The sequence below is a fragment of the Polistes dominula genome, unplaced genomic scaffold (assembly GCF_049000335.1).
Source record: "Polistes dominula isolate Pdom_NZ unplaced genomic scaffold, Pdom_raw_medaka contig_73, whole genome shotgun sequence".
NCBI lineage: Eukaryota > Metazoa > Arthropoda > Insecta > Hymenoptera > Vespidae > Polistes > Polistes dominula.
Window position 1 is genome coordinate 8565474 of NW_028300951.1, and position 24938 is coordinate 8590411.

The 24938-nt window shown below is 27.2% G+C and overlaps 6 protein-coding genes and 1 long non-coding RNA gene across 8 annotated transcripts; 3 read left to right on the forward strand and 4 right to left on the reverse strand.

Moving 5' to 3' along the window:
- Positions 1 to 4181: 4181 nt before the first annotated feature.
- Positions 4182 to 8748, reverse strand: LOC107069528 (arylsulfatase B). Its single transcript, XM_089172326.1, is given in 10 exon segments — positions 4182 to 5031; positions 5123 to 5276; positions 5278 to 5401; positions 5497 to 5788; positions 5878 to 6035; positions 6113 to 6380; positions 6544 to 6779; positions 6904 to 7063; positions 7205 to 7394; positions 7481 to 8748. Coding segments are annotated over 9 exon segments (1737 nt in total). The 5' UTR covers positions 7358 to 7394; positions 7481 to 8748; the 3' UTR covers positions 4182 to 4839.
- A 156-nt stretch (positions 8749 to 8904) lies between these two features.
- Positions 8905 to 13238, reverse strand: LOC107069529 (arylsulfatase B). The gene is made up of 8 exons (XM_015326930.2): positions 12913 to 13238; positions 12285 to 12444; positions 11875 to 12101; positions 11538 to 11778; positions 11007 to 11164; positions 10620 to 10911; positions 9891 to 10204; positions 8905 to 9304 (listed from the first exon to the last, which is right to left on the reverse strand). The coding sequence occupies exons 1-8, from the start codon at positions 13033 to 13035 to the stop codon at positions 9086 to 9088; spliced, it is 1734 nt and encodes a 577-aa protein (XP_015182416.1). The 5' UTR covers positions 13036 to 13238; the 3' UTR covers positions 8905 to 9085.
- A 195-nt stretch (positions 13239 to 13433) lies between these two features.
- LOC149032704 (uncharacterized) lies at positions 13434 to 14260 on the forward strand. Its single transcript, XR_016176515.1, has 2 exons — positions 13434 to 13550; positions 13640 to 14260. It is a non-coding gene; the product is annotated as an uncharacterized LOC149032704 (long non-coding RNA).
- Idi (Isopentenyl-diphosphate delta isomerase) lies at positions 14245 to 16137 on the reverse strand. Its single transcript, XM_015326939.2, has 2 exons — positions 15070 to 16137; positions 14245 to 14937 (listed from the first exon to the last, which is right to left on the reverse strand). The coding sequence occupies exons 1-2, from the start codon at positions 15343 to 15345 to the stop codon at positions 14476 to 14478; spliced, it is 738 nt and encodes a 245-aa protein (XP_015182425.1). The 5' UTR covers positions 15346 to 16137; the 3' UTR covers positions 14245 to 14475.
- Positions 16138 to 16329: 192 nt separating this feature from the next.
- Positions 16330 to 18706, forward strand: cbc (protein CLP1 homolog). 2 transcript variants are annotated; one of them, XM_015326899.2, is made up of 5 exons: positions 16330 to 16536; positions 16651 to 16813; positions 16903 to 17170; positions 17341 to 18398; positions 18491 to 18706. In XM_015326899.2, exons 3-5 carry the CDS (start codon positions 17072 to 17074, stop codon positions 18600 to 18602), a joined length of 1269 nt encoding a protein of 422 aa, XP_015182385.1. In that variant the 5' UTR covers positions 16330 to 16536; positions 16651 to 16813; positions 16903 to 17071; the 3' UTR covers positions 18603 to 18706. The 2 variants fall into 2 exon arrangements, with proteins under 2 accessions (XP_015182385.1, XP_015182386.1); XM_015326900.2 differs by having other exon boundaries at positions 16651 to 16807.
- Positions 18707 to 18865: 159 nt separating this feature from the next.
- On the forward strand, positions 18866 to 21226 carry LOC107069514 (uncharacterized). Its single transcript, XM_015326901.2, has 4 exons — positions 18866 to 19346; positions 19492 to 19883; positions 19969 to 20203; positions 20363 to 21226. Exons 1-4 carry the CDS (start codon positions 19257 to 19259, stop codon positions 20390 to 20392), a joined length of 747 nt encoding a protein of 248 aa, XP_015182387.1. The 5' UTR covers positions 18866 to 19256; the 3' UTR covers positions 20393 to 21226.
- On the reverse strand, positions 20463 to 24423 carry Rab8 (RAS oncogene family member Rab8). Its single transcript, XM_015326903.2, has 4 exons — positions 23914 to 24423; positions 23330 to 23390; positions 22896 to 23241; positions 20463 to 22000 (listed from the first exon to the last, which is right to left on the reverse strand). Exons 1-4 carry the CDS (start codon positions 24035 to 24037, stop codon positions 21902 to 21904), a joined length of 630 nt encoding a protein of 209 aa, XP_015182389.1. The 5' UTR covers positions 24038 to 24423; the 3' UTR covers positions 20463 to 21901.
- Positions 24424 to 24938: the final 515 nt, after the last annotated feature.

A 24938-nucleotide genomic window follows, 5' to 3' on the forward strand; every position in this document is an offset into this window, starting at 1 on the left:
CAGTAAGCAAGTTCTCAATTTGAAAAAATGAGACGAGTTGCTTATGGTAACTAAACATCTCTCTGCGTGCACGAAATGCATGAACGAATTCCGGCGAACTTTTTGAAACTTCCCTAATATTTTCTTTCTGCAGATTTTCACAACACTGTTCAGCGTTAATTTTCGGTTAAGAGACACTTTAATCTCAATTAAAAATATCCAATTGCAAATCATCTGAGTAGAAAATTTGAAAAAATGTTACAAAAATGATCTATTCAGATTATGCTTGTCTAGTATGAGTAGAAAGGATTAAGAAAGATGGGAAGCTATTTAATGATTTACGATGATCGTTTTCACTATTACTAACAGTGAACGCATTATTAAACGCATTAGAGATATTATTCTGCACATTTAATAAAGCCTTCTGCACGAAATACACGAACACGTTCCGTTGAACTCTGGAATCTTCCTTAACGCGTTTTTCTGCTTAATTTCACACAATTTTCTCTAGTTTCCGAATTTTTTGTATTGTTAAGCCAATATATAAAAAATAAAGTCTTCTGGCCTAAGCGAAAAGCTATGATGATGGGAAAATGAGAGACTTTAAAATGAGAAATAAAACATGTGATCGTACCTAATAGATGGTATAATAAAACATTATTTATTCGTTAAAGAAAAGCTTTCCTTCTTAAGAAACCATAGTTTATATAATAGAAATGTAATGTCTATACAAAGTATAGTATGTACTATTACTACTTAATACTAGTATACTAGTACTTATACTATACGTTATACTATACTTATACTATACTAAATTAGAAGTACTTATACTAACAAGTATTACTAGTACTACTTAGTATACTAGTATACTAAGTTTAGTAATACTACTTAGTATACTAGTATAGTAAGTATAGTACTATTAGTACTTAGTATTAAGGACTTAATAATAATATTGTAATAATAATATTATAACAAATAAAACTTACGACTATCCAACACCTGATATTCTGCATTCGTCTCATTCTCTCGAAACTTAGTTTTTTGAAGGTTTCATTTCTAACACGTGTGATTTTTATTGTTCAAAAAAAAAGAATCATAATCATTTGAACGACTAATTGAATAAATGTAAAAATATCAAAACCTTTTAAACGATTACCAAAATATATAATATATTATATATTTAATTATTATTAATATTAATTAATTTCACAATTAAATAAATTATTAAATATTATATATATTATTATTTATTATATATATATAATTAGTTTTTATTAATTTATTATTTAATATAATAATTAAATATTATTTTTTTTATATATAATAAAATATTAATTATATATAATAATATAATAATTAGATATTATATATATATATATATATATATATATATACGTCAATTATCATTTTTTAAAGATATTTAAATTAATTAAATATTTATATAAATTTCAGTTCAAATTTTTTTTGTTGCTCAAAAGAAAAAGAAAAAAAGAAAGAAAATCAAAATCAATTAAACAAATAAATATTAAAACCATGTAAATGATGATACCAACAACAAAAATATAATATATATATGTGTGTATGTTAATCATCATATAAATAAATATTTAAATTTGATCGAATTTTGAGACGAATAAAATCATCAAAATTATATATTTATATCGGTTTCGATCGAAATAAGTAGATACTACTTTGGTGAGTACTACTAGCGTTGGGTAGTTAGCGAAGGCAGGTAGAGAAGTACTAGAAGATGGGCTTGGAAGAAAGGCGAAAGAGGGTGGATAAGTTCGAGCTGAAACTTAACGACGTAATGAACGTCTGACAGAGGATTATTTATCGACGAACGTGGGGAGGGGGTGGGAGCGGGGGGAGGGGTACTAGTAGAATGGGGGTGTGGAACGGCGCCGAAGGGGCAGGAAACGACGGTAGGAGGATAAAAAAAAAGGAAAGAAAGTAGGAAAGGGAGAAAAGAAAAGAAAAGAAAAGAAAAGAAAAGAAAAGAAAAAAAAAGAAGAAAGTAAAGAAAAAGAAATAAAGAAAGAAAAGGGTAAAGAAAAGAAGATGCTCGTTTGGCATTGTGAAGGAGATCGTACTAATTATCGGCATGAATGGTGGTAGTAGTGGTGGTAACCAGAGTGAGGGAACAATTCGGTTCAATCGGTTTTTCGTCCTGCTAGTAAGACAGGACACTATACTGGTTGAATGGTTTGAGAGGGGTAAAGGGGAGGAGGGGGAGGGGGGAAGAGTGAAACTCTCTCTTTAACTGTATAAGACACGAAAAAGTAAAGAACGAATTCGTTTCAAGTCGCTTTCGAGAATAGTTCTAAGCTAACCGAGTTCAACTTCGACATCAGGAAAATAATAGCGAGCTTGAACGAACGTGCACTTAATAATGACGTCCCTTCTTCTTCTTCTTCTTCTTCTTCTATTTTCTACATTTTTTGTTTTTTTTTTTTTTATTCTACCCCTTTCTCTTATTCTTCTATACTATTTCTTTTATTTTTCTTTTTTTTTTTTAGTTAATTAATCGGCTTATTCTAAAGAGAAAGGAAATTAATTGGAAGACAGTTTAATTGCCATTGCCATTATATCGAAACGAAAGATTTTTAACAAACAATCAAAAAGATAAAAAATAATTAACTATCGATTAGGTGTATCAATTAGTAAATCTATATACACATAGATTTAGTAAATATATGTATAGTATTATAATATATTTCTTATAATATATAAGTATGGTATATAAATATTAGTCAATTATTATGTAAGTTTAATATAGTAAAATAGTTTAGTATTATATTATAGTATATTATATTATATACTAAGTATATTATATATTAAGTATAGTATATTAATACTATATGTATTTAATTAAGTATAAATTAATTATAATATATTATTAATTATAAATAATTAAGTAAGTATAAGTTAAGTTGCATAAGTAAGTATAATATATTATTAATTATTTATAATTAATAATATACTATACTTACTTATTTATAAGTATATTTATACTTATTTATAAATAATTAATAATATCCTATATTTACTATAGTATATATTAATACTATACTTAAATACTAATATATTATAATATATTATAAGTATAGTATATTATAGTAAATAATAAAGTAAATATATAATTATTAAATAAGTAATTAAATATAGTCTTTAAATACATATATTACATCGATAATACGCAAAATTGATTTAACAATCAGTTAAAAAAAGAAAAAAGAATTTTTTCGGAGATACTTTAACAGCGAAGTAGCAAGAAAAAGAAGAAAAAGAAGAAACACAGAAAGAAATACCTTAAGAGAAAATAATCGTTAGGTTAAAGAAAAAAATGAAAAGAGTTGTGAGTTATTTTGGGACCGTTTTTTAAAAACGATTTAAAGGTCTCTCTCTCTTAAGTTAGACCGAGATTATTTTTCCGACATTATTCGTCCTCTTCTAATATAAAGGACATCGGACATCGTATAAAAAGGGGCCAAGCGGATCCGGCGACAGCTGGTTGGCTATTAAAAGCGGCTTAGACCTTTAGCAGAACCCCCTTCCTCCTCCTCCTCCCCTTCCGCGTTTCGAGTCCTCACGGAGGATGATGACTATGGCAACAACGACTATGATGGGCATCCTGGACCATGACGACAAACGACTTTCCCTCTCTCATTCTCCCTCTCACTCTCTCTCATTCTCCCTCTCACTGTCTCTCTCTCTCTCTCTCTCTTTTTATCTTTTCACATCTTCTTTTCTCTGTACTTCGAAATTTTCACCAAACGGTGCCCGCTCATTTTAAGCTAAGAAAGTTGAGGGATTGGGGGTGGGGGTAGGAAGGGATAGGGTTGGAAGAAAGCATTTGCTTCCATCGTCTATCCGCTTCATATTTTTTTTTTGTATACCCAACCCTCCACCCCACCCACTAGAATATATCTCTGTCCTTTCGAATGTTGGTGATTGTTAAATGAGCCGTGAAACACGCCATCCAAGATATTTTCTTATCGACATTTTGAAAACGTGACGAAATAATAAGAACAACAACAACTGTAACAATATTTAAATGGAAATTGTATAAATTATTTTCGTATTATAATACGTTCCGAAATTTAAATAAGTAATTATGTAAGTGTAATTATGTAAGCGTTAAATTTTTTTTGATATTATATGAGATTATATGATAATGTCATATTTTATATGTACGAATATTATTTATGAATATAAACATTTCTTTTTTCGTTTATTTTAGAATTTCATTAAAAAGTTAATACAAAAATTATTAATTTGTTACAAAAATATTAATCTTGCAACAGAAGACACATCTTATCTATATAATCTATATATTTATAGAATAGCCATCAAAGAAATATGTAATGAATAACACTTATCTTATCTATGATAATATAAATCAGTGATTCCCAAAGTGGGCGATGATAGCGGTCCAGGGAGGCGATGACGACCACAGGTGAATTGGAACTTTAAGTGTGTAGGTGTGCAGTAAAAAAAAGGTCATGAGGGCAATAAATAATTTTTCTAAGTTACTTTAAAAAAAAAAGCTCAACAATCAACAAAATTAAGAAATTAATTTTTAAAGGGACGATAAACAATATTTTTTCACAAAAGGACAAAACAGTTGGGGAACCACTGATATGAATATATGAGATTAATTGAAAATATAAATTTATATTTAATAAAATTATCAAATGTAAATATCTCTCTCGGTGTACACGTCAGTTATTAGTTATATAAAATATTGCAATATTTTATCTATATATGAAAAGAAACCATATAACTTATATCATTTATTATACTTACTTTAATAAATAATCGGCAATAACGAATGATATATTATTATGGACAAACAAATCATACACTTAGATTTATTTTCAAAAATTCTTTCTTATAATTCATTTCTAGGTCATCTAAATCGTCGCTTATCCATGGCATCCACGTACCATTAAAATGTTCAGGATAAGATCTTGGATCTACCCCATTGTACGTTTGATTAACGACAACTTTTCTATAAACATCGATGTAGTTACGTAAATGAACAGTGATCTGTAAAATTGTTATTCGTTAAGATAATCGATAAAAACTAATTTGCAATAAAAAATGTTACATATTTATATTACTTTTATTTGAGATTTACCTTAGGATAATATTTAGAAATATCGGTAGTTTCACATGGATCGGTAGAAAGATCGAACAAACAATGATCAGTGCAATCCATCAAATTATTTGGATGTTTACAAGTTACTTTTGTACTTTGACGAAGCTCATGAATTTTTTCAGAAGTCAATTTTTTTCGCAACAGTTGATATGGCACGACCTGCCAGTGATGAAATAACATCTAATGTTTTGTATTTTGGATAAGAACTGTCGGTACCGTTATCCCCAAAATAACCGTCGTAATTATAATAATTACTATCTAAACAATATTAACAATCGATTAAAATATTATCTCGATCGATTTACCTATTTGCTTTAATCTAATTGATCCAATAACAAAAATATGTTAATTACTTTTGAGCAGCTTATAGTTTCCTATAATGGCGGCCTCATCTTTTATCTTATTGTCAATATTTAACAATATACTATTTCGTTTACTCCTTCGACCTTTTTTTATTGTATTCCATTGATCAATACCATCAAAATTTTTCAAATTATTCAAATTACCGCCAGCTGCTGAATACAATGTTGGCAACCAATCGGTTATATGTATTAATTGATTAGAAATCGTAGATGGCTTTTTTATCAATGGTGAATAAATACAAGAAGCTGATCTAACACCTCCTTCGTACGTAGTGAACTTCAACTGATAAAAGATATTCAATAAATAGGATTTAAGAAACAACATAAAAAATAATACAAACAAATAAAGAAAAAATATTTGATTTGTGTTACCCCACGTAGCGGATAATTCGAGCCATGATTTTGCAACATTCCAATGGTTTGAGCTCCGTTATCACTGAAGTATAAAATTATAGAATTGTTTAACAAATCAGCTTTACTCAATGCGTCGACCACACGACCAACAGATTGATCCAAAGAATTGATCACACCTTCAACATTCCAAATAATGACCACACATTTTAATATTAACAAGTAAAAAAGCTTTTGATTTTTTCGGTTGACTTACCAGCTAATTTTCTTCTATTAATATCCTTGATGTATCCAAAAGTATCATTAACCTTTTTCATATCTTTAACTTGCAATTCTTCTCCATTGTCAAGACCACTAGCGTGCATCGCAAGATGGGCTATTTGAAGATACAAGGGTGTAGCCGGATCATGATTGGAAATAATTTTTTCCGCTTCCTCGGTAATAAGATCGGTCATGTAACCGGTTGAAAAATCCGGAGAAAGTTTATTCGGTTTGTCACGGTGTAAATCATGTCCCAAGTGCATCTAGAAACAAGATAGGTTAGAAAATAAGTTACATCATTCTGTTTCTTCTATTTTTTTTTCTAAATCAACTAGTTAGTTAATTCAACGATCATGTGTAATTAAATAAAGATTAGATCAAAAAAATTATAATCTGCTTTCTTGAAATGAAAACAAATTAACTTACGTTAGATTTGATTTCCGGGGTAGTATGATTAAAATATTGAATGTAACCATTGTAGTAACCAAAATAAGTGTTAAAACCACGTCTGGTTGGTGTATAACGTGGCGCGTAATATCCTACATGCCATTTTCCTACCAGATGGGTCGAATATCCTAAATCTTTAAGATATTCTGGTAACAATTTGTAACGTTTAGGTATTGCACGTTTTTCACCAGCTTTTAATGGAACACCTTCCATACCTAAAACAAAAAAAAGAAAAAAATCAAAAACAAAATCGATATGAAATCTCTTCGATGCTTTGCAAAATATTATCGTTAGTTTATAATTTAAATAAATTTTTGTGTTCAATTGTAAGATGCTTACCCTGTCTAATGGGATGATATCCGGTTAAGAAAGCTGTTCTTGAAGGAGTACACGTAGGTAATACATAATGTTTGTTTAAAATTACGCCATTGTAAGCCAACGCGTCTATGTTTGGTGTTGGAATTTGATCAGCTCCGTTAAAACTCACATCGTTCCATCCCTGAAAACGAAAATAACGTAATTTAACACGAATTTAAGAATAACAGAAAAAAAAATAACACAACGAAAATATTATTTACACCATACACGTCAATATTATATCGTAACATTTGAAATAATGAAGAAATGATTATTGTCTTACGAGATCATCGGCTATAATGACGATGATATTAGGACGAACTCGATATGAATAACTTGAATAATCTTCAACATTTTCCGATCGGATCAATAAATGACAACAATTTATTAACAAAATGAAAAATGAAACTTTCAAATTATTCTGCCTTGTTTTCATATTTTTCTATTCCTCTCAATTGTTACAAATCTTAAATCTGAAATATACAAGATTACGATATTTTATTACTTTATTCTACTTCTTGTTGATTATATATAATGTACTAGAATTGTAAGATAACACCTATCGTAGTAAGCGAATAAATAAGCTCGTATGTTCCTCCCCTTTTTCTTTATAACTTTGTCGTCACGCTATTATCATTGACTACAGCATTTTTAATCACAAGAAGAATATATTAAAATAAATTAATACTATTCCGCCCGCACATTTCTCAAATCGCCGTAACACTGACACCAGTAACCGATAACAATTGGCAAAAAAAAGTCACGTATACGTGACAACCGCCCACAAAGTGTTAAAATAAGAGTGCTCGATATGTGTGCTTTTACTTAAATAATTACACAATGTTTTCATTATTTTCATATCGAATTTTGATACGAACTTAAGTATGCGAAGGCCCCCGAAGGCAATTATCAAACGTAATCATTTATGGTTTATTAAGTTAATTTCAAAATGTTGCTTTAATTTCTGTGGATTTTTAAAAATCAAAAATTTTAAAAAAGGCACTCCTGTTAATCTTCCCCTAAATCCACATTTCTAATGGTAATTAATTGTACATTAACTTTGACAATATTGATAAATACGAATAATCTTTGTTATTATTAAATTAATTTATAATTATTTGTACATAATTAATTTCTTAATTAAATTTTGTTTTATTTCTAACTTCGTTATCACAATTACATGTAAATTAAAATCAATTGTTAAACGAAGTCATGCAATATATCAAAATATATCGTTTATACATAAAATTGACATATTTTATATGATTTATTTTTTTTTATTTGCCTAATCTAAGTGTTACGATTTAAATAAACTTACAATATATTTATAATATGTCCATGCGATAATTAATAATAATAATAATAAATATCATTTTTAATTAATTTATTATTTCAATTGTTTTATACGATCGATGCTTGAATTATTAAAAACAATCTCGTGATTGTGTGGTTATCAATATTAGCTTTAACAATGCTTATTATATATTTGAGAGAATAATCTTTAGAAAGAAGAGAAATAACTAGGTCAACATGAATTAAATAAACTTTAACAAAGCTTATTATTAGCGAAAATAATCTTTAAAAAGAAAATAAATAACTAGGTCAACATGGTTTAAATGAATTTTAACAATGCTCATTATATTTGTCAGAATAATCTTTAAAAAAAAACAAATAAATAACTAGGTCAACACATAATTTTTGGATGAATTCCTAATAAATTTTTATCAAGCTCGTATTTATAATATTATTATTTTAATTTAACAACGATCATTTAATCATTTCGTATCATGTTAATTTAATCAAATACATGAGACAATCGCCACATTATAATCGTTCGATATAATCGCTCAGGAAATTAACAGTGATATCGCGAAAATACCCGATATTATCTGTCTTTTTTTGATTCAAATTTTAATACATATGTAATAAATCATAAATTTATAATTATACGATACGAATATGTTTACGAAAATAAATAAAAAATTATTGAATGATTTAATAACATTTAATAACAATATTTAGACCATAAAGCAACGAAAAAATAAAACGTCATGATGAATTTCTAATTTGACATAAATAATAAGTAAACAACAATTCGAAAAGATTATTTTTTTTTCTATTTTTCCTTTTTTTTTTAAAGTAATTTATATTTTTATGCTTCGTACTAGAGCACGTTAGCTAAAAGCATTGTTGTTATCGGAAAAATAAAGTATAAGAAATTGATCGTAATCGTAGGCGCTGAATGCGAGTTACTAGGAACCAACCAAGGTTCCCACGTGTCGTTTGTTCTTCTTGGATCTGCTCTCCAATCGATTGGCATTCTATATTGATTTATCGAAAAACGTCCATATTTTTCTAATATTTCGTCCAATTCTTTAACGATCTGAAAAATAATTAAATAAAATTAAAAAAATGTTTTAACATAGAAACAAATCCAATTAAAAATGATGATAACATTAGGGTGAATCAAAAGTTCGTACATTTGTTGTTATGTTATAAATTGTATTATAAATCGCATAACGGATTGATCGCATAACAAAATATTGAAAAATATTAAATACATATGTGTGTATTTAATATTAAAAAGAAAAGATATTTATATTAATATTAATATAAATATATAATATTAAATAAATTGTATAATATATAAATATAATAATAAAAAAAATAAAATAATATAATATATAAATAATATAATATAAAAATATAATATTAATATAAATAATTAATACATTAATATATATAATAATTATTTATATTAATATTAAATATTAAAAAGAGATGTAATGTCTTTTTAATATTAAATACACACACATGTATTCAATACAATTTTTCAATATTTTGTGCTACTATGGATTGTTATTTTTTTTTGCTTTTTCGTAAAATTTACTTTTGGAAATATTAATATTAAAAACGCACTTAACGAATGTTTCATTCAACCTAATAGAAATAAAATCGTATTAATGTACCCTTGGATATTGATTGGCAATGTTTTTCGTTTCGCAAGGATCATTTTCCAAATCATAGAGACACTGTGTAGCATTACAAGCCGTTGAAGAAGTTTTAAATTGATAACTCAAATTCGATTGACAATTAACCGTAGCTTCCTGACGTAAATGTACTATAGTGCTAGGTTGAGTGACCGGTCCTCCAAGATAATAAGTAATACTATCAGATACAGAACTTTTCACTATTGTATCGGTATAGGGTGGAAGTTCAACTGATTTATCGTACTTTTCTGGATCACCGTAATATACATCGTAAAGACTATGTTCAGCTGGTCCTAGAAACAAAAATTAATTCAATACATAAACTTATTGTTTATCCATAATTTAATATCTTATATAAAAATATATTATAGATCTACCGGAAAGTTCTACCCATTTTTAGAATAAAACAAAAGTAATAAATTTTCATATCTCTTTAATTGAACTAATATTTATCAATTATCATTATTTATAATTTCTTATCATAGTGTGATGAAAATTTGTATATTGCATTTTTAAAAAATGTTTTATCCCTAGAGACGAAAAAATGAACCGATGTTTATCAGAATGGACAGAACTTTCCGATAGACCTAATATATACGTACAATATTATATGTGAAATTTATTTTATATACAAATCTATATAATATGAACAAATTATATAATAAATTGTATTTATATAAAATATTATAATATGAAATATATAATTACCTCGAAGTAATTTGAAACGTTTGTATATCGCACCCTCTATCTTCTTACCATAATCGATATTCAGCAAAAGACTTTCCCTTTCTTTACCCGTTTCCATGCTAAGTGCATTCCATTGATCTATTCCATCGATTTCACCTAAATCTTTTAAATCACCACCTGCCACTGAATATAACGTTGGTAACCAATCGGTTATGTGTATTAATTGATTTGACACTCGGGCAGATTTTTGTAATTTCGGAGACCAAAGTACAGCAACACCTCTTACACCACCCTCGTAAAGAGTATTTTTTGTCTACCCCATAAACATATGTGTAAATAGAAATAAAATTTTATAATTATTATAATAAAAATAAATATATTAATAAATAAATTAATTAATAGTTTTACCCCTCTTAATGGATAATTCGAACCCCAATTACTGAGTCTTCCAACGGAAGGTGCTCCGTTATCGGTTATAAACAATATCAAGGAATCACTTAACATTCCTTTTTCACCCAAAGCATGAACAACGCTACCTACAGATTCGTCCAATTCAACCACCATCCCTAGACAGATTAGGAAAATATCAAAAAATAAAATACATAATAATACGTAAATATAAAGGACAATTTTTAAAAATATTTTTCGTGACGCTAAAATTTCATTAAAAGTAAATAACTTTTGTATACTCAACGATCGGAAATAATTTTAAAACCAGTTTGACAACATTATGTTTGTGACTTTACGATAGTAAAAGGAAAAAGATAGTCGAGACCGTAAAAATATTTCTTCAGATTAATAAGGTCATTCAAAGGAAAAATTTTAAAAGTATACTACTGTAAAACATCTTTAGTATCAGAATAATTAGGTCAATTTTTCAGATACCAGAGATTCCAATGTAAATATTCAACTATGTATCTTGATCTTGTTTATGTGTACTTGCGTATTTTCGTCGATTAGGGTCTCTGATATGCTTGAATTCTCTATCTTTGTAATAATCTTGTGGATTTTCCAAAGGTGCATGTACAGCGAGATGCGATAATTGAAGATAAAGGGGACGTGAAATTTCATGATGTTCGATTATCCTGATAGCTTCTTGAGTAAAAAGATTCGTAGCGTATTTATCAGAAATTCCATATGCAGGATCATCTCCACGATGTAGATCGTATCCGGTCATATTCTAATATATATAATATATTAAATTATTATTATAATTTTTATAATGGAATTATTATTACTATGATATATAAAATGATTATAAAATTCTTTTATTTACCTCATAAGAATATCTGTAACCATAATACGAGACATGGCTATTATAAAATCCAAGAAACGAATCGAAACCTCTGTGCAAAGGTGTATGCTGTGCAGTATGATAACCAATATGCCATTTGCCAATTAATTTAGTCGTATATCCCAAGGATCTCAAACGTTCCGGTAAAATTTTAATATCCAATGGTAGACCCCGTGGTTCACCACCCTTAATATCCTCTCCTTGCATTCCTAAGTTTTATCACGAATTTCTATATATTATAACAAATAAATCAATCGATCTGAACGATGTTAGTGATAAAATATAAATAAATAAATTGAAATAAAAAAAAAAACATTTCTTTACGATGACAACGATGATGAATCGTAACGACCAAATGATGACGATAAAATAAAACTTTCCCCATTCCTTACCCATACGAATTGGATAAAGTCCTGTAAAAAATGCTATCCTTGAAGGAGTACTAGAAGGTAATACGTAATGTTTGTTTAAAATAATCCCATTATATCCAAGTGCATCAATATTAGGGGTTGGTATTTGATTAGAACCGTGAAATCCAACATCGTTCCAACCCTACGAATTATTAAAAATCATAACGAAGTATATTAAGAAAAAAAAAACAAACAACATTGACTATATAAATTTGGATAAAACGTAAAGTTTAAATATGTCGAGAACTAAAATAACTTATACTCTTATCATTTCAGATTAGAAAATTTAACTAATTGTGCGAGATATTTACACCTACGTGCTTTTATCTAATTGCTCTTCACATATTTTTTTTCCTTTCCTTCCTGATTATTGAAAATATTTAAAATATAAATGCGCGCATAAATTATTATTAAAATTATCTTTAAGGATTAATAAAAAGATATATCATTATCTGTGTGATATATAAAACTCTTATTTCAAAATAGTCACTTGCTTTAATTAATTCGGTAAATAAAATAATAACTATACGATATTTTGGGGTTTTTTTTTATATTGTTCCAAGCATTATAATTTATTTATGTTATATATCAAATATTTGTATTTTCTTACCAAATCATCTGCCATGAAAATGATAATATGGGGTGCGGTCTTGTAAACGCCAGCCGTACATTTTACGCAAAATTTGATAATCAAAATAATTATAAGCACCTGTCGAAACTTATTGAGAAACATTGTTTACGTTGAAATTAATAGATAGGAAAAAAACTAGAGTACATAATATCGAAGATAATGAATAGATTTGTAATCGTTCCACTAAATAAATAAAATTTTCAAAATACAATATTTTATATACACGATATTTAACGAGATGCTCCTGCAATTTACAAAAGAACAGAGATGACAGATAAACAGGTTTATATAGTCCACCCACGAAAGGAAACGTTATGAATGAACCGTACGAAGGGGAAAGGAAAGTTTAACAATGATTCAAGCAATAAAGAAGATACGTGTTTCAACTAGGCTACTTCTCATCTTTCTTCTGATCTACTACGCTTATTCAATTTTCTAATGACGTAAGATATATGCATCTATTTTAATTATTTTTTTTATCCTGTTTCTTTTCTTTCTTTTTTATCAATAAATAGAACAACAAAAAAAGTAAGGAATGAATAAAATATATTTCTCTTTCTATCATTTTATTTCATAATTGTAATAAATATCTTTGTTTATCTATTTAATTCGAGCCGGTAAGTATTAATATGGCACGAATGTTTGATTATATTGCCTAATTCGGTATCGACACCATCTGTTAACTTAATTAATGATTTAATTCAAGGTCTTTTAACGAGATGACTAGTGACGAAACATTATTAAGAATCATCAGCGTTTATTTTAATTTTACGAGAAGAATAGGGCAAAAAAATATTATCAAAATCATAGATCAAAATATATTAAATATATGTTATTTCATTAAAATCTTATTGATTATATAGATTTTTATAAAACTAACGATTTCAAGGTAATCGGAAATAACTTCTTTTATTATGATAACAATTTTTTTTTTAATACAACTGTACATAAAATATATTTATTTTATTAAAATTACAGGATAATGTTCCTAATTTAATTATAATTACATTTTTGTCTTAATATTTATTACAATTTATTTTTTTATTTTGTAATGTAATTACATATTACTTTTATATATTAGGCTGTTCTGTTAAGAATCTTTAATGATAAATGTATAACGATGTAAATTTTTAAAAAATGGATGTTATTAAGAAAATCAAATAAATATTCATTAAAAAATAATATAAAATATAAAGAAAAATAGTTAAACATGCAATTCGGATAGGTGTATGTTTTAGACCGTTCATCAAAAGTGAAATAGAAAAGAAGCGTGAAGAATTTTTGAATAGAATGCTTAGATAACAAAAAATAATTGTTAAAAATACAAACACATCATTCACATTTAATTATGCTTTTACTCTGAATATTATGTAATATCCAAATTATAATTTAAGAAAACTTTTATAATACAGAGCTATTAAAAATATAATTGATATAAAGTATAAGGGTTGGACCTATTAGGCCTGAAAATTGATTGTAAACATGGAAATGAAAGACATCGCATAGACTGTGTCTAAAAACTAAATAAATTATATCAGTGTATTACAAATATTTAGTTATTACGGAATAATCTTGTACTCTATCTAAAGTTTTTAAATTATCCCACCACAGTTGTAATTTATGCTGAAGCATAAGACGGAACCATGGCGTTAATGGTGCTTCTGTCGTTCGTAAAAAATCATTGATCATCGATCTTGATACCCATTTAATTTCACTCACTTCATCGGGATTAGGATCAAGAGTTATATAATCTTTTTGTAGAAATAATACGTAATCTATTTCATGTTCTCCCCAAACTCCATCTCCCAAAGAAAAGTAATGAATTCTTGATAAATAAAAGAAATCCGATAGATTGATCTCTGAGATTGGAATACCCAATTCATAATTAAGTCTTCTTTGGGCAGCCCTACGTATACCAATTGCATCATCTTCTAAAGTTTCTCCAGATATTTCTGCTAATGGATGACTGCAGCAAGAATTTGTATAACAGTCCGGAAAAGTTATCTAAAATGGTACAATTATTTATTAGTTAAAGATAACGAATATATATATAAAGTATATTTCAATATCTCAACTTATTCGACTAATAATTAGCATTTTCCTTTCCAAAATAAAATCGGTAATAAAAAGTTATACCTTCCATGGAGAACGTCTTTGCAATAACAAATCGCCATCCCGATTAAATAAGAAAACACTAAATGCTCTATGAAGTGGTAAAGTACCATCATTTGTAACTCTATGACAATCTTTTTTAGATGCTTCACCAATAGGTCTGTCAAATTCATCGACAAGTATGCAACGTTCTTCCAAAGCAGCTTTTTGCAGCGGATCTATTTGTGCTACTTTATAACCTCTAACACTAGTTGTTACTTTATTTACTATAGAAAACATACTTCTACTTATTTTATTCATTTTCTATTATATTTATATTTATATTTTCACAGTTCTTACTGTCTTGGAAGTCAATCTTATACTAAACTATATGATCTAACGTTATGGAAAAAAAAATAAAAATAAAAATAGAACTCGTTTAAATTTATTATCATACATTTACATAAAAAAAAATTGCACAACCTGAATGGTTTTTTTTATTTTACATTTACTTAACATAAAAAAACACCACAACATATTGCACAAATAAAAACCGTTTTGAAGGTTAGAAAATTTATACGCACAATTTTCAAACTTTCTTTTAACGGAATGCGGTCAAGTTATTAGCATCGTTTTCATTTAGAATTTAAACGTTTCACTTTAATAATTATTCTGTTAATTAAATGAACGTACATATGTTACATATAAGGACACAAATATTTAAATATTTTTGACCTTTAAAAGATAAATTATGATACACATGTTGTCAACGATAAATAAATAAATAAAATTATTTAACTTTACTTTAATTTCGAAAAAATGATGTATTTTTCATGGTACAAATACAAATTCCTAATTTTATTTAAATATTTAGAAATTGTTGAAATCAAACTATTCTGAGCACATTGGAATAATTTGTGGACAAATGTTCCATGCACGTTTCATGAATGTATTATAGACAGATTTCTTTAATAAAATCCTAACTTATATTTGTATTGTTTAATATTATTTTATTAACATTATTGTTTAATGTTATTAAATAACGTTTTTTTTCTTATTCATTCCTTTAAAAAAATCTTTAAAATTATTAATTATTATAATTTAAGTTAGATTTACATTTAGAAATATCGTGTTGTTAGAAACACCCATGATGCATACGTATTCTTAAGGTTTATATCACGGAGGATAGATACCAGGAGTCCGAACGGTACAGGATTTTTCACATCATTTGTGGTATTCAATTCTTGACCCAGATCATAGTTCTCTTTTTTGCCACTGGCTGAGCAAGTATTCAGAACGTACCGATACTATTATTATTATTACACGTAAATACGGACTGGTTAACCTGGCTCGTAAATGTAAAAATAAATAAAATTAAATATAAAATATTAATTTATTTTTTAGAATTATTTTTATTAAAAAATGAGAAAGTGTTGTGCCGTTTATGGTTGCCTTAGTGGCTGAAAGGCAAGTGAGAATTTAAGAAAAGTGGCTTTATTCAAAGCACCAAAAGTGAGTAACCTCAAAATAATATTAAAAATTTTATGTTAACAAATGATTGATGATTACATTTGTGTAATTTTTAAATAATATTAATTCCACGTTTCTTTAAATATTTTTTTTCAGAGCTGTCAATAGCAACAAGACTTCCCGCGTAAGTATTTAAACGAGTACTCTGTGAAAAGTAGCGCGCTCTACCGGCAAAATATCTGTCCCCTAAATTGATGCCGTTCTTTCAACATTACGTTCGGACTCCTGGTATCTATCCTTCGTGGTTTACATGGTACGAGTAAGTTTCATCATATTTTCACGAAAAAGGCTACAAATACATTCTTTTTATAACAAAGTAATTTTTAATTTTATATTAATATTTATAAGGGAAGATTCTTAACTCTGACCAAAGTGTACTATCAATAAAATACATAACCTAACAAATAAGGGATACGAAGACTGATGAAAACATTGTTCAAGAGTTTTAAGTTCGATTAATTTAATATAAAAATAATAACAGAAAATTTGTGTAATAATATAAAAAAAGTGAAATAAAATGGCAGACGAAAAATCTACAACGCAAGAATTTAGATTAGACGCCGATTGTGAGTTACGTTTTGAAGTGGAAAACAAAAATGAGAAGGTTACGTTGGAGGTAAAGTTTTTTCAATAAATATTCTTAGTTGTATATTGTTATTTCATTTTACTACTGGTCGATAATTTAATTAAAACTAATAATATATTTTTTATATTATTATTATTATTCTTTTTTCTTACTGCAAAAACAACTAACTGTTATTACAATTGTTTCATGTCACTATCAAGTTAAAAAATGGATTGGCTGAAGTATTTGGAACGGAATTGGTGAAAGGTAAAAAATATGAATTTAGTGCTGGTGCTAAAGTTGCTGTCTTTACGTGGCAAGGGTGTACCGTTGAACTTGTTGGAAAAACAGATGTTAGTTACGTAGCAAAAGAAACACCAATGGGATTGTATCTAAATTGCCATGCAGCTATGGAAAGATTACGAGAGACAGCAGAAAATGAAGATAAAAGAGGACCGATAACTATGGTTGTAGGACCCTGTGACGTGGGAAAGTCAACTTTATGTAAGATTTTATTAAACTATGCAGTTAGAATGGGAAGAAGACCAATCTTCGTTGATCTAGATGTTGGACAAGGCGATATAGCAATACCTGGTACAGTTGGTGCATTATTAGTAGAGAGACCATCCAGTATAGTAGAAGATTTCAGTCAACAAGCACCGCTTGTTTTCCATTTTGGACATAAAACCCCATCGGATAACGTTGCTCTGTACAATCTTCTTGTAACTCGATTAGCTGAAGTTTGCACCGATCGACTTCAGGCAAATAAGAAAGCTCGAGTTTCAGGAATAGTAATAAATACTTGTGGTTGGGTCAAAGGAGATGGATACAAATTACTTACACATGCTGCGCAAGCATTCGAAGTTGACGCTATTTTAGTATTAGATCAAGAAAGACTTTACAACGAACTTGTTAGAGATATACCGCCTTTTGTTAAAGTCGTCTTCCTACCAAAAAGTGGTGGTGTTGTCGAAAGAAGTCAAGCACAAAGAACAGAAACTAGAGATCAAGGAGTACGTGCTTATTTTTATGGATCAAAAACACCTTTGTATCCACATAGTTTCGAAGTTAAATGGAGTGAAGCAAGATTGTATAAAGTAGGAGCACCCGTTTTACCTGCATCTTGTATGCCACTAGGAATGAAAGCAGAAGATAATTTAACTAAATTAGTTGCTGTTACACCGGGTCCTAATTTACTACATCATTTACTGTCTGTATCATTTGCAGACTCTCCTGAAGATGATGTTGTACAAACTAATGTTGCTGGATTTGTTTGCGTGTAAGTTAAAATAGATATATACATTTACATATTTAATCGAATTTTATCAATCTATTTAAATAATATACTAAATTTTATTATTTTAATTACAGTACTAATGTGGATGTAGACAGACAAACGTTTACAGTGCTCAGTCCTCAACCAAGGCCACTACCAAATACTGTTCTATTATTTTCAGAAATTCAATTTATGGATAGCCATTAAGTTCTATTATTTCTATTAAATAATTGTACAAGTAGCCTTAAGTAAATTGATGATATGATAAACTGAAGTATTTAGTAGGATTACTTTTATCGAGCTTTTTTTATTTTTGTAATTTATAAATAACATCATGTAGCCCTTATTACCGTTATGAAAAACAAATTATTTTTATAAAATGTACTTGTGTGGGAGAATAATCTTATTATAGAATGTATATATATATATATATATATATATATGTGAATGTATGTTACGGTTAATACAGTAATACGGATATTGTATATATTAGCCAGAAAATTTATAGAATGCCTGAAATCTGTACATTGATACACATTTATATACGAAAAAAAGGATGAAAATAAAGAAATTTATAAAAAAATTGATACAAATATATAAGATAAATAACATTTGTCAGCGTGAACGTATATATTAAATGAATATAATAACTATTTTATATTTTCATTAATTGATTAATTCATGATATAAGAAAATAAAATAAGATTTATTATCGTATTACGTTTTCGTAATTGTTTTTTTTTTTAAATTTCCCGCCAATAAAATTTCTAGTGAAAATTCAGTCTCCATTAATTGGCTCCTTATTTCAAGTCGAAAAACACGAGAATTTAACTTGGATTAAAAAAAATAATTGATAAATAAATGGAGAATATTCAAGAATTAAATGATTTAGATGTTTTTTGTACCGAGCAACAATTACGAGAAAAAATATATGAATTACAAGAAAAAACGGTTGGTATCGTCTATTTAATACACAAAAATTTTGGTACCAAATTTTACAAATTTATAAAATTTGATAAATAAGTATTTATAAAATTAATTATGTATAATTTCAAGAAAATATTTGTATATTTTTGTTTCTTTGTTTAACAAATAGAATACGTTAGAACAAACTCAAAGAGAGTTATTAGAAACTCGACATTCTTTGTATAGTTCTAAGACAACACTGGAAAACGAAAGTCAAACAAATAATGAATTAAAAATGCAATTATCAGCAGCTATTAATATAATCAATCGTTTAGAGGACGAAAAAATGCGAACTTACATGGAACACGTTCAATTAAAAGTTAATTATGATACCATGATCAACGAACGCAATTCTTTGATCGAACAGACTAAAATTACAAAATTAGAAATTATAGAAGCTAATATCAAACTGCAAAGCGCAAAAGACAAAATATCATCTTTGGAAATGTTAAATAAAAATCTGGAAGAGTCTTTAACTATGTTAAAAAATAATACTTTGAAAATGGTAGCGACTGCTGAAAAGTAAATAATAAATAAAAATTGATCTTTAATTATTACTTGTAAAAATTAAAGATGTGTAAAGTCAAATTTGTAAAAATGATTGCAGCGAAATTGCTAAACTCAAAAAGGAACATCAACATTTGCAACAGTCATGTCAAATGACAATAGATCTTAATAACCGTTTACAAATATTTGGATTATGTGCGCATAGTATACATCAAAGAGACAAAATTGAAGTACAACGATTGCAATGTAAGTTAAATTCTATGTTCAACGATATCTTAAATGTTCCGGATTCTAACACAGCATTGCATCCAGAGATTCAAAAATTGTGCGAAAAGGTAATATGAATTGACAAATAATATAATACGTATATCAAATCTTATAATACGTGCTTGTAAATGCATATGCATGACACGTGAACATAGTGAAATATATAAACATAATTTACAATTAGTATCAACTATACATATATTATAAAATGTATTCTTACTTGTCAGTTACAGGCATTGATTCAAGAATTAAAATAATTCATGTAATAAATATAGTTTTGGTAGGAGACGAAGGAGGATAAGTTAAGTTAATAAATGCTCTTGGATGTATTGAGGATTAATATAAAATGTATTATTATATAATAATTGTCTGTATATTTCATTATATGCCAAACAAGTGATTAAAATGCAAATTTAAAAAGATGCAAGACTATGAGACAACAAGCAAATAAAGATATTGCCTGTAGATCCACCGCGTACACACGAATCCACTACTATATGCAATACAAAATATATCTAGAAAATAAGCATTTTTATCTTACATGTTCTGGTTTTTTTAAGAACCAATGAAAATAAGTTCCATGGCTAATAATTATAACGCTTTGAATTTTCTATTGAAGTTGTTTTCTTTTAATTTTTTTTTTGTTCAGTCATCACATGATGCAGTTACTATTTTAGCTGTTTATTATTATTATTAATATTATTATTATTTTTATTATTATTAATTAATTAATTATATAATATAATATAATAATATAATATAATAATTAATTAATTAATTAATACGCTAATAATTATAACATGCTTGTGTGATGTATTCTTATTAATTCCGTGAAAAAGCTAATCGCTTATTAACAATATATAAAAAATGATTGTGATTTTTATACCGGTTAAACCTTACTTTATTTATCATTATATGTGATTTTGCACAGTGATCCTTCCTTCTAAATATATAGATATATATTTTTTGTTTTTATTTTTCCTTTTTTTTCCTCTTTTTTTTATTTTTTTATTTTTTATTTAAATAACAGGAACAGAAAATTATTTGACGTAATAAAAGAATGCATTTTTAGTGCGTCTTATAAAAAATGATATTTCCCCTAATATTAAAGCGAAGTAATTTTATACTTGTATTTCACATTTAGTATTGGTTCTTTAATATTGATTTCATAGTATTCCCTTCTTTACATAACAACACCAGAGGAGAAACAATCACAGAAGTGCAATGAAAAAATGTGCTTTTTTGTTCTTTTTTTAAATAAGATGAAACTTGTTACTTTGCGTGCCAACGTCTTCGCTGTAAATATCACAATTTTCACAACAATATTGTTATTTCTCAAAAAGATTACTTATCAATAAGATTTAATAATGAAAGATGATATAAAACTGCAGTTTACAAAATATTTCCATTTCTCAAATACAGATTACATGTCTTTCTATTTTTTTCTTTATTAAAAAATAAAAACAAAAAGAAGAACAAAAAAAAATATATATATATACGTAATTATAATAATGACACGAAAAAGAACCAACTTAAATAGTTTAGACAATTTCTCCTCTAATGATTTTTTCTCAGTAAGAAATTATTTAAATTTAATGATTATAAAAACACAGTCAATGTCCATTGTCAAGGTGTAAGTCACAGAGCTCAATTGATGGACCATATGAAGCCTCGTAGAACGTTAAATTTGTTCGAGGAAATGTATGTAAGTAATTAATAATAATAGACAAGTTGGCCTCATTCAAAGGTCGGAAATATTTAAGGGGTCAGAGTATAGAACAGCGAGCTAACCAACTTGGCGGTTTCCTTTGTGGTTCTGATGCTTTCAACTGGTGACCACCACCTTTGGGTGGATTTGATGCTTCCTAGATAACAATAAGATGAACGTGTTAATAAGTTATTAATCGATTAATGTATTATAGATACGTTAATATTTTTTAATTTAAGAAAACACGTTAAAGCATTAGTTATTGTTAGTATATCTGGTTAAATTATTATTGACGTCTAACGAATGAAAAAGAATAAAAATTCTGCAAATATGCAAGATTAATTAAATATTAGATGTAATTAAAAAACATACAAATATTAATAATGTTATGTTATTACAATAATGACACATAGATAAATGCAACTAGAAAAAAATTAATTATATATTAATACACGTAGGATTAATAATAGATGCAAATATTACAAATAATCTTGCACATTAAGTAATAATGGATATGTAATATAGTTTAACGGTGTTACGTAAGAAAAGAAAAAAATATACATTCAAGTAAGAACAGTGTCGAAAGAAACAGTTACCTTCTGCCAAGATAGACCCGCACCAAACACAGAGAAACAGACATAGGAAACAAAGAAAATGAAGTTATTCGATATAACAAATTATAGGCAATTGAGTATACCTACAGCGCTTTTGACATTGCTTAGTATAAAGTGTGTGTTAGAAATATTAATTATTAAAGAGATACATTTATATATAACTTATAAAGTATAATAAATATATGTTTTTTGAATCAAAAATTAATCATTTATACAATACATTATACATACGCTATATTTAAAAATTCTATAACATGTAATATTATAAAAATGATACAAACTGTATATTATATGATTTCCCAAGAGAATGATATTTTTATAATTATTTATAAACGTACAAATTTTTAAATATAGCTGGATATATTTAAGTATAGTTCAGACATCCTGTATATGCAATTCTTATATGATAAATAATTAACAAATATTACAAATACTTACCAATTTCTTTTCCATTTTAGCTTTAATATCGCGCGCTAAAGTATAAAATGCTTCTTCAACGTTGATACTGGATTTCGCAGAGGTTTCCATAAATTTAATACCATATTCAACTGCAAGTTGTTCACCTCGTTCCTTAGATACTTGTCTCTTGTCTGTAAGTTCACACTTATTGCCTAATAACATCTTTTCTACCTCAGCGGATGCATTTTCTTCTATATTACGGATCCAATTCTTAATATTTTCAAAGCTTTTTTCATTTGTAACGTCATACACTAACATTATTCCCATAGCACCACGATAATATGCCGTTGTTATTGTACGAAACCTTTCTTGTCCAGCAGTATCCCTTTTATATATAAAAATAAAATAATTATTAAGAAGATGTTTAACAATAACAGAAAATATATTTTATACGAATTAGTGAGAATTCTTACCATATTTGCAATTTAATTTTCTTGCCGTCTAACTCAATTGTACGAATTTTAAAATCAATTCCTGAAATATAAAAATAAAACAATTTAATTTATACAAACTGATACAAACTATTCTCTTATTATCATCAAACATGGAATAGTATTAAAATCAAATAAGAACAAGAAGTGTATCAATGGTATATTGATAGGATTAATATAATGTATTTTTAACAAATATTTCTTGTCAAAACCTCATTCTTATAAGATAATGTGCTACTTGACAATTATGTCATATATATATGTATATATATACAACCTGTTTTGTGTTATTAAATTAAAATGATATAAAACATATAATACATTTGTTTAAAACGATAATGTTAGTAATGTGGAAAAAAAGGATGTAGAATGACGCATAGAATTTTAACGAGTATACCTAAACAAGAGTTTCTTTGTCTATAGACTAAATAACATTTGTCTAATGATCAGACGTATTTATAGATCTATGTGTCGTATTACGCATGTGGCAAGAAGAATAGCGAGAAAGAAAAAATGCTATGAATAATAATAACGATGATTATTAATAATGGGAGAGTAATACATACCAATAGTAGAGATGAAGGTCGTATTGAAAGCATCTTCAGAAAATCTGAATAATACACAGGTTTTGCCGACGCCCGAATCTCCGATAAGTAGTAATTTAAATAAATAATCATAGGTCTTTGCCATTTTTCACTAACAATCGACCTTTATCACGAGTTGTTTAAATATTATTATTCAACCACCACTACACTATCAAATACCTTGAAGCCCGGATGTTTCGTATTCGCGGTCCGTTGTGATGGTGAAAGACAGCTGGCTCCGAAATCTTGACTTCAAAATATTTTCGGATTTATTATACTTCTTCGATCGTTAGTCATTTGACGGAAAGTAATCACTTCAATTGTATTACTCGATTCTTAACAAGTAATTCTTGTAATACTTTATTTATCTTTTTTTTAACTCGCGATAATATTATTCATTAAAATTAACAAAGCAAATTTATCGTGCATAACATCTGTCATAAAAAGCGATGACAGCCATTCGACACCGCGATTTTTCCGCCGTGTTGTGGCTATCTTGCGGCTAGTTTAATTAACTATCGATTCTTACTAATAATCATTCTCGATTGTCGATTATTCACTACATCGAGATATATCGATCTTTATAATGTTTCAACTAATGAAAATATTTGTCCAGAATTTACGTCAGAAATTTCCTACTTTTTTTACACTAGCATTAATTACGTCATTTTTTCTATTGCATCATCATATAAAAATAACTGAAATGTTTTTAATTCAAATATTTATGCAATTAATGTAGAATTAAATATCTCGGCGGCCATGATGTTTAATCGAAAATTTGTGGACTACTAAAGTCAATTATTAAACATACGTCTATTTTTTAATTTAATATTTTTAATGTTCAATTAATTACGTCAAAATAATATGAACTTTTTGAATGGAAATATTAATTTAATATTACTTATTACTTATTAATAACTCGTAATAATTTTTATAAACATTTTTTTTAATTCATCGAAACGCATTAATGTATGTAACATTGCATAGAATACTTTTAAATACACATA

Excerpts from the sequence above, each read along its gene's own strand:
- LOC107069529 (XM_015326930.2), bottom strand. The coding sequence starts at position 13,035 with ATGTTTCTCAATAAGTTTCGACAGGTGCTTATAATTATTTTGATTATC. Across the intron at positions 12,445-12,912 it reads TTTTCATGGCAGATGATTTG|GGTTGGAACGATGTTGGATT; the intron begins GTAAGAAAATAC and ends AATAATTCGTAG. Across the intron at positions 12,102-12,284 it reads ACTTTATCCAATTCGTATGG|GAATGCAAGGAGAGGATATT; the intron begins GTAAGGAATGGG and ends GATAAAACTTAG.
- Idi (XM_015326939.2), bottom strand. The coding sequence starts at position 15,345 with ATGAATAAAATAAGTAGAAGTATGTTTTCTATAGTAAATAAAGTAACA. Across the intron at positions 14,938-15,069 it reads AAAGACGTTCTCCATGGAAG|ATAACTTTTCCGGACTGTTA; the intron begins GTATAACTTTTT and ends GTACCATTTTAG.
- cbc (XM_015326899.2), top strand. The coding sequence starts at position 17,072 with ATGGCAGACGAAAAATCTACAACGCAAGAATTTAGATTAGACGCCGAT. Across the intron at positions 17,171-17,340 it reads ATGAGAAGGTTACGTTGGAG|TTAAAAAATGGATTGGCTGA; the intron begins GTAAAGTTTTTT and ends GTCACTATCAAG. Across the intron at positions 18,399-18,490 it reads GTTGCTGGATTTGTTTGCGT|TACTAATGTGGATGTAGACA; the intron begins GTAAGTTAAAAT and ends TTTTAATTACAG.
- LOC107069514 (XM_015326901.2), top strand. The coding sequence starts at position 19,257 with ATGGAGAATATTCAAGAATTAAATGATTTAGATGTTTTTTGTACCGAG. Across the intron at positions 19,884-19,968 it reads ATGGTAGCGACTGCTGAAAA|CGAAATTGCTAAACTCAAAA; the intron begins GTAAATAATAAA and ends AAATGATTGCAG. Across the intron at positions 20,204-20,362 it reads TTCAAAAATTGTGCGAAAAG|TTACAGGCATTGATTCAAGA; the intron begins GTAATATGAATT and ends CTTACTTGTCAG.
- Rab8 (XM_015326903.2), bottom strand. The coding sequence starts at position 24,037 with ATGGCAAAGACCTATGATTATTTATTTAAATTACTACTTATCGGAGAT. Across the intron at positions 23,391-23,913 it reads GACCTTCATCTCTACTATTG|GAATTGATTTTAAAATTCGT; the intron begins GTATGTATTACT and ends TTTATATTTCAG. Across the intron at positions 22,001-22,895 it reads CTAAAATGGAAAAGAAATTG|GAAGCATCAAATCCACCCAA; the intron begins GTAAGTATTTGT and ends ATTGTTATCTAG.